This window comes from Stegastes partitus, unplaced genomic scaffold, assembly GCF_000690725.1.
Source record: "Stegastes partitus isolate 25-593 unplaced genomic scaffold, Stegastes_partitus-1.0.2 Scaffold852, whole genome shotgun sequence".
In the NCBI taxonomy this organism is placed as follows: domain Eukaryota; kingdom Metazoa; phylum Chordata; class Actinopteri; family Pomacentridae; genus Stegastes; species Stegastes partitus.
The window spans coordinates 279,317-288,384 of record NW_007578583.1 but is presented as its reverse complement, the minus strand read 5'-3'; the positions used below and the strand labels follow the sequence as shown (position 1 = coordinate 288,384).

Below are 9,068 nucleotides of genomic sequence, written 5' to 3'. Positions count from 1 at the left end.
TGCTTTTCTGTGTTTTCTTACTTGCAGAGGGGTCCGGTGTAGTTCTCGGGGCAGAGGCAGGCGTACCTGTCCGGCCCGTGCAGACAGGTGCCTCCGTGAGCACACAGGTGGTTGTCGCACACATCGACCTCTTCCTCACAGTCCACACCGGTGTATCCGAACTCACAGCCGCACTCGTACGTCAGCCCGTTGACGCTGCAGTTGCCGTGAACGCAGGGGTTCGAAGCGCAGGTGTCCAGGAAGAAGTCGCAGCGCCTCCCGGCCCAACCCTCGGCGCAGCTGCAGTTGTAGGCGTTGAAGAGGTCCCGGCACTCCCCTCCGTTCAGACAGGGGTTGGGCTCACACACCGGGGCCCCGCCGCAGCCGAGGAGAGCTGGACTCGGGGACGTCTGGATGAACTGCTCCTCCTGCAGCCGTGGGAGGTTCACATCAGAGGAGCCGAAGTAAGACAGGGCAATGTCGCCCAGCTCCACGGTGCTCAGACAACCAGCCAGAGACCAGCCGGCTTCAGGAGCCAGGCCCCCTAAGAAGATGTCCACTCCCTGTCGGAGGAAGTCCAGGTTGCCTCCTTGGCTCCTGGAAGTGCTGGCTTCCTCTATGTCTTCATCCAGAACCAAAGTCCACCGAGAGGTTTGTGCCCACGGTGCTGCCATGAACAAATGGACACTGTGCCACTCTCCATCGCTGACACTCCTCCTGCTGCTTAGGCTGATCGTAGACACGCCCTCCTGCTCCTCCTCCACCTTGCCGCCACCTGCGGAGGAGCTCTGAAGCTCCATGAAGAGGAAGCCATCCTGGATGGAGACCGTGATGAAAGCCGAATCCTTCTCTGCGTGTAGGATCGCTGCATTACGCTTCCGTGTGCGCAGGTCCAGAGAGAGGTTGGTGAGGTTGCGGGATATGTGGCCGTTTCCCCGGTAGGACAACACGGTGCTGTCGTCCAGGAAGGTCGCATTGGAGTAACCTAGAAGATCAGGAGAGAACATCTGTGTATTTCTTTACACATCTACTTTGTCTCATAGTTTTGTCAGTTCTTTTTTAGAATTTTTGGCTGGCATAAGGATACAACAACCAGTTTCCCAATGACTGACCATCAACAGGCAGTGTTACCGCATCTATCTGTTTGATAACACTGAAGTCCATTTACTGGGACGACCCTTAAGAAGCAGGCGGGTGTTTCACAATGAGCTCATCGATGACAATGGGGCGGCTTATAAGACATGACCAATATTCACTAATCCCAGCAAAAAAAAGAATAAGCTGGCTTCAGGCCAATCCGTCTTTACGGAGCACCTGCAGAAAACCGTGTGGACAGATTGAGGCCGGTATATTATTAAGAGCGTTACACAGCAGCCAAACGAGACAATAACCACTAATTCCACAAACAAGGTCAAAGATTAGGCAACGTACATTTTACTCCATGTTCAGGGATTTAAGGGCTTTTACGTTAAGTAAGAAATGCTAAGAAGGCAGCAAATTTTATCCCCAGAGACTTACACTCAGCTACGGGAAAATAAACTGTTTACATAATGGGTAAATATTCTAATGCGGCGCCCTCATTGCTCAGGTCAAACCACGATTTGCAGCCTGAACATAATGAAGGTTTCACGTAGAGTCGTTTCAAGTGACATCTCTACTTGTAGCTGCTGAAGTCTGGGAGGTCACTTACACTGGTAGCCCTGGTTCAGCATCCTGCACTCTGCGTCTGAGGGGCAGGGCGACAGCTCGCACCACCGGACCTCCTCACAGCGGCGCCCCGATGTGTTGGGGGGGCAGGTGCAGGAGAAGTCGTCCCACTTGGAGAAGCACATTCCTCCGTTTAGACATGGGTTCCTCTGAGAAATCGATAAAGGGAGTTTCTTTATTTATCCATTTGATACATTTAGATGACAGAATGTTAATTCACTTTGTATTTGCTGTCGTTATTTGGATTTTTACTGTATGTGCATTGTGAATCCTGATCATTCTCTTTGTAAGTCTGTTATGTGCTGAACATTACTGAGATGTGACTTTACAGTATAAGAGGACCTTCCAAGACCTACATCAGGTCTTGTTTAGAGATACACAATTAACTTGTGCTCAGGTCGTGCTTATGCCTGCACATGTTACTCTGCCAGCGCTGAAAACACTGTCTGTGTCCCGGGTGGTCACTTACACTGCAGGTGTTGTCTCCAGAGCAGCCAGCGGTCACATTTTCCATGAGCTCAAGAGGATAAGATCTCACCGAGGTATCCAGCCCGAAGAACTGCAGCCTCCTGTCGCTGATCCTCAGGTCCTGGATGCAGCCTTTGAAATATCCACCAAACACTGCGGTCGCCCTCGTCTCCAGCAGGCCTCCCACATGCACCGTATCACCTGCTCGGACGTCCACAGCCCTCACCTCCACCTCGCCCTGTTTCTCTGCCGCTACGTACAGCGTCATACGACCCGTCGCCACCTCCAGGTTCACAAAGTGGACTTCTCCATCATCGATCGTGCTCTCCACCTTCACGCTCTCAAAGTTATTGAGCTGCACCGTGACCCTGCCGTCCTCCAGCCACATGTGCAGGTACTGGCTGCTGCTGTTGGCAAACGCCAGGAGGAATCCACTTTGCCTCCGTGTGCGCAGGAAGAGGGAGATGGAGAGCGTGTGACCCAGATCATCGGTGACAGTGAACGCTGCGTAACTGTGAGAGTCTTCGTTCCCAAAGCGGGCCGTCACATGTTCTGCAACAAGACGGCGTACAAGATGAAATAACACAACGATGGCATTAAGAAAAAAAAATTCAAAACTTTTCAGCAACATGCATTCTGAGATTATTAACTGTGACCCATATAATTTGAGATCACAGTTCATTTGCCATCCTTTAAAATAAACACAAATACCGGACTTAACCCTTTATGGGGCAAGTGACCATATTTGGTAACTTCCTTCAACATGGCCGCCCTGTTCCTCTCCTTTAGGTTGAAGAACCGTGTGCACTTTAGTTTTTATATTAGTGCCACTATCACTACCTTCAACAAAACAAATGTTCCAGGCTCTTTATAAATGCTTTGTTACTGGTTTGCACTGAACTCCACTTTGATTTATTGTTTTGAGATTCGTGCCAAAACCACCTCCCCAAGAACAACGTGACTAAATGAACTTTATAAATACTTTGTTACTGGTTGTGTATCATTACCTCAAAGTAAAATGTTTCTAAATAAATGTATTTTCTTTTATTTATTATAAATCCCCCTTTTTTTAAACCGTAGACGAGCAAATTACCATATATGGTAACTTTATTCATCCTGATTTGCAAGTTGTTGTTTTTTTAAGTCACAAAAGTAAAAATGTCTTGAAATATCCTTTAATAACAACCTTGGTTATTTCAAGGAGTGTCCTATAAAGGGTTAATCAAAGACGTGAGCTGGGGTGCATGTAACCTAATAGCACCTCCCAAATCTATTATGCTCAAATTTATTATGTTTGTACCTTCAGCAGAGGGTCTAAAATAAGTCTTTTTTTTGGTATCTGTTCTGACCACTAAACCTAAATATTGTCGACTGAAAGAGCATTTAGTTTATAACAGATTTTTGTATTTGCAAAATGTTTTTCCAACTGCAGGAAAAAGACATTTAAGCAGTTTATGATGAGGTCCCAAAAGAGAAGAAGAACAGCCACCAGCCCTCATGAAGTGTATGTTCTGTGTCCACTGTCAGCACTTTCCACTGTGGGTCGGTCACCTTATTAAACAGGCCAGACACGTAAAGGGCACAGAGTATCTGACAAGTTACATAAACGCTTATAAAAGCTTTAATGTGCATGTAGGTGTTTGTAATTGTGCTCATGTAAGTAAATGTGTGTGGAAACATCCCATCAGGCACCAGTAATCTTCTTTGATAGACTCAAATGGCTATAGATATCCACGGTGGAAAAACTAACCTACTGGACATTCTCAGCTTTCAACATTAGTGAAATCTGCAGCTGCAACATGTTTATAACTCAGTTTCTAATGTCTTCATCGCAGTAATCAACAATCTGCTGAACAGTGGGATGTTTCCTTGCATGTTGTGACTATTTCAAAAATAGAATCTCTTTCATCCTTAATCCAGTGCGTCAGATAAGAGGATCTCTGCCTCCGTCCTTTACCGTGTCTTTTGATTGGCCTGCACCATTATCTCTGCTACACATCAGCAAGTGAGGATGTTATTTGATTACTTACTTGGTAAATGTAGTGATATGGACCTAGTGCGCTTTGCTCCTATCTTTATTAAACGGGTACGCTTAAAGCCTGAGGATTCTTGTGAGTTTTATGTCTGTTTTTGGTGTTTGAATCATATAAACGTCCTCACATGTTTTGTTTGTACAGTAGATTTAGTAAAACACTAAACCTACTCCACATGTTCACCGTGCTGCCGCTGTTTGGCCTTTCAGTTCCTATCTAGTCTCTTGTGTCACAGTTGTAAACATACCCTCCTCACAGTCCTGCCCCTCGTAAGGCCTTGGGCACCGGCACTGGTAGCTCTGCCACAGGTTTACACACTGTCCTCTGTTTTGGCACGGCACATCCAGGCAGCGGTCCCTGTGGCTGCAGCCGGGGGACACATTAATAGCGGAGTCGCTCAGCCATTCCTCAGGGACGATGAGCTGCCAGTCCACAAACACATCCCGCATGCATCCAATGAATGCAGGAAGGGCAGACTGCCCGCTGCGGCCTTTTGAGTCCTGAGGTATTCCTCCAACAAAAGTGCTCTGAGGAGACGACACGAGCCCGGCCAGGGTGCCTTGGACTGGGGCCACCTTGTGGCACGACTGGCTTGAACAGCTCCGAGCATCATCCAGCAGTTTAAGGCTGAGCAGCCAGTTTCCGAGCACAGCCTCTACAGAATGCCACTCTCCATCTGTGACGTTGTGCGAAATCTCCAGAACCTGGCTGAGGACTTCTGCTTCAGCCCCTGCCGAGGCCACTCTGCTCAGCGTGAGACGTAGCTCCCCCCCATCCAGCTCCAGGCTCAGCAGCAGTCCCCTGGTGTTCCTCTGGAACAACACCGCTCTGGGCAGGACAGTCTTAAAGCTCAGGGTGATGTTGCAGTTGGCATCCACCAGGGGACTCTGCAGCAGCAAGTAGCCTCTGCGCTCAAAGGAAAAGGTGGTGGAGGTCTTACAGAGCGGTCCAGTGTAGCCAGGTGAGCAGGAACAGGTGTATCCGTGAGTCCCGTCCAGCAGGAACGGTGAGCAGGAGCCTTGGTTCTGACATTCATGGCCCTCACAGCCCACCAGCTTCACATCGCAGTTCACACCTCCGTACAGGACGCCGTCATGACTCTGTCTGAGGCAGTGGCAGACGTAGCGTCCGGCACTGCTCTCACATCTGCCTCCATTCTGGCACGGACTGGACTCACAGTGGTCGATCACCTCCTGGCAGAGGGAACCTGTGAGCAGAAGAATATCATAAAGTCCCACAAACATATAAACTCTTGTTACTTGTGTCATTAAACAGCTTGAAAACATGTTTGTTTTGGATTGTTCTGCTCACTAAAACCATCATTTCTCTGTGTATTGCTTGTTTTGCTCATCTCATAAGCACAAAGATTCCTTTTTCCTTCAACGTGTTGTTTTTTGTGTATCATGGTTCCTGTGTTTTTTTTCTCTTTCTTTGGTACCTCTGAGATAACTACCACCTTCCCCTGATCCATGCGTAGTAGAGTTAGCGTCACCTGATCTGAAATGACTGGTCTAGTTATTGGCCTCAGCATTTTTTCTCTGTTTGTCTGCAAAAATCATCGCTTCTGAAAAATAACGTAACAACAGGCGTATTGCTGCTTCAGCAACTGGTGGGAAGGAAGGATAAAAGAACAGAGGAGTTGAACACCTATTATGTAACCGCTATAGACAGTCTACTTATACAAAAACAAGTTCTGATGTTACCTGTTCCAAGCAACAAAATCCCCCAAATCCATGGTGCAGGTTTCCACATCATGCCGTCACGTTTTCCCCCACAGTTGCCCCAAACTTGTCTAAGTGCTCCATATCAGCTGGTGCGCGTACAGGCCATCCTGCTGGAGGTCGACTCCTTGTCTACTCCTCTAAACCACGAAGGGCTGAATAGCTCCAGTCAGGAGACCAGTAAAGCCAGATCCTGGGGATTAAGCTAATGCTATTTGGCCACCTTACTGAATCAGTGCCACTGCGACTGGCAGAGAGTCAATTTTTAGAACACAACTTTGAGCAGGCAGCGGCTCACAGTCTTACCTCCGCTGCAGGATCAAGTGTTGTGTAAGGAGAATTTTCAGGTTTTGCAACAGAAAAGTAGAATTTGATGCAACATCCCTCCAAACTGTCTCCGTCCAGATATTGAGGCGCCAATAATTTGCTCTCTATAAATGCAAACGGTAGTAATTTAAATAGAGCGCCAAGAGAATCAATAATATTACCTGCTGACCAAATATCCACGACCTAAATACAGATACAGTTTTATTGATTCGTTATTGATTGTCCAACTCAACCATTACACAACAGAGATAAGATGAAAACAGCATTACAATAATTAGAAAGGCTGCTGTTTTTCTTCAAATTACTGAGACATTCAGGTGAAAATTGGCTCAGCTTATGAGTTCTCACAGTTTCTTTTTAATACTAACCACTGGGGGGCATCAAAGTCCTGACACAAACCGCTTTTAAAGGGTCACATCCTCAACACCACAAAGTCAAAAGCAGACTCCACAGCCAGCACTGTCAGTTTTTTGGCCAAGAGTTTGCTTTCACTGTTCATTTTTCCTCGTCTGACTCTTGTCCACTCTGACAGTAGTTTTTCTTGTATTTTGCTGACTTGAACAAACTAATAATGTAGTTTGTGAAGTCAACACGTACACCTGTGGTGGGTACTCGGCGCTTGGGGCCAGTTTTCTGAGTAACCAACATGGTGACCAATAAACTTACTTAGAAAAAAGTTAGTCTGCATGTAATATGTACCGAACATTCAATCAGAAACTACTCATTTCTCAAATTAAACATCAAACTACACACACTGTTCACAGACACAACACAACTGGGGATTTTTGTAGGTGTGTCAGTGTAAATCAGTGCCTGTCTGGTAGAATGTAACAGATTCTGTCACCGAAGAACTGTCAAACACATAATTCAGTTGGACTCATTTGAGGACTACCTGTTGTTTCTGGAGGACAGCTGCACACGTAACCTGCAGCCTGTCGCTGGTCGTAGTGTTCAGGCAGCAGAGGCTCGCTGCCGTACAAAGCCTGCCATGACCTCTCGATGCAGCTGCCTCCATGCAGGCAAGGACTGCTGCTGCACTCGCTGATGTCTATCTCACAGTGACGGCCCTCGAACCCTGGTAGGAGGAGGAAGGTGGTGTGTCAGACATGAATAATGTGTAAAATCAACAGCACATATGATACCAATATACAGTCGTCCTCAGATGTATTCATACCCTCCCTTTAAAGAAGGAAAAAAGCAGCTATCACTGAAATAAGCTGACAAAGGTTATAATAAATAAAAAATCCTGCCATTGCATTTGAACTGTGAACAGAATTTTTTATTTTTTTTTAATTCTAGAAAACAAGCAAACAAGCACGATGTGCCCATAAACTTTTTTTTTTTAAATTATTCTTCTCAACCACAATTCAAAAGTAATGTCTTATTTCACTAAATTACAATTTTGCACATTTTTATTTATTATTACTTTTTTCAGTTTCTAGTTATTTGAGTGACTTTTGTGAATTTTGCCTTTTCTTTAATAGAAGAGTCTGAATACATTTGAGGACGACTGTATATTAGCTAATAGAGTCTGATTGTCCCAGACAAATTGCTAATTATATTTCATTATAAATGTCTGTTTAGTGCTATGGACTGAGTCACACATTGCCACATAGAAACCTGTAGACACACACAATGTGAACAGTCCGATACTGCAGTGAGTATACAACCGTACACACACTTGATTTATCCAACACTGTTCTACTGCTTTCTCTCTTTGCTCATTCTTGTGTTGCACTTGTCTCCTCATCTACCCCTGTTGTCTCCAGATCTTTCAAAGTCCCCTTTAAAACCACAGGTCACTCATACGTGATATTAACTAAGAAGCAGCAGTGCTTGACTCACCAGGCCAGCACTCACAGGTGTAGTTACCCTGGTCGTCCTTACAGATGGCACTGTTAAAGCAGGGTTCAGAGGAGCACGGCGGCAGCGGCGTCCCGCAGTGTGGGCCGGTGAAGGCTGTATGAGAGCAGTCGCAGCTGTATCTGACACAATCACACAACGAGACACTTATGATTTATGAATCGCATTCATGGGATGTTTCACAGTTTTCCCTTCGGTCTGCGTTTATATGTAAGAGCTGCTTATTTCCAGAGACCAGGGATACTCACTCATTCACCCCGTCCATACAAAGAGCCCCATTCTGGCACGGCTGCTCTTGGCACTCATCGATGTCGATTTCGCACCAGTGTCCTTGGAAACCAGATAGGCAGGTGCAACCGTAGCCTCCGGCGTAGTCATGGCAACTGCCGCCATTGAGACACGGCTGTGATTGACACTCGTCAATCTGGACCTCACAAGTGGTCCCTGTGAACATCAAAGCAGTGCAGATGTCAAAGGGCGGACGAGCCAGGTGGGGCGGACGTGAACAAAGCTTTTATGTGGATCGGCTGTGATCGTGTGCGGATTGTGCTTTTATCTCGCAGCAAGGCTCCTCTTTGCTGTTGTTTGTCACACTAACAGTCACAAACAACACACTGTATACGGGATGTACTTTAAAGTGTCCTGCACTGTTGGTCTCAATAGGTCTACCTTTATGCAAATGAGGAGGAGGACAATGAGAATTTTAAAAAAACACACCTTGTAAAATGAACTTTTCTGTTGCGTAAATGGAACAAAACCAGCAGTGTGAACACCTGAACCACTGAATCCCTCACGCATGTTTAGATAAAGTCATACATCTGTCATTTAGCATATTGATTCATCAGTAAGGGTTAAACTAGTTGAAGCAATTAAATGAAGCAGACTTAGTGGGATTTCAAACCATATTCATACACATTTTTTAAAAGTTACTTCCAATCTGAGCCGTCAGTCATCATGATTAGGGTCCGAG

General features: G+C 46.1%; 1 protein-coding gene across 1 annotated transcript in view; it reads right to left on the bottom strand.

Annotated features, from left to right (window-relative positions):
* Positions 1-9,068, bottom strand: part of crb1 (crumbs cell polarity complex component 1) — a 27,305-nt gene that overhangs the window by 7,735 nt on the left and 10,502 nt on the right. Inside the window, exons 3-9 of the mRNA XM_008293029.1 lie at positions 8,347-8,542; positions 8,081-8,220; positions 7,128-7,310; positions 4,435-5,394; positions 2,156-2,706; positions 1,670-1,835; positions 22-964 (exon numbers count right to left, since the gene is read on the bottom strand). Of these exons, the coding sequence (XP_008291251.1) occupies positions 22-964; positions 1,670-1,835; positions 2,156-2,706; positions 4,435-5,394; positions 7,128-7,310; positions 8,081-8,220; positions 8,347-8,542 (3,139 nt within the window). The remainder of the gene's footprint in view (positions 1-21; positions 965-1,669; positions 1,836-2,155; positions 2,707-4,434; positions 5,395-7,127; positions 7,311-8,080; positions 8,221-8,346; positions 8,543-9,068) is intronic.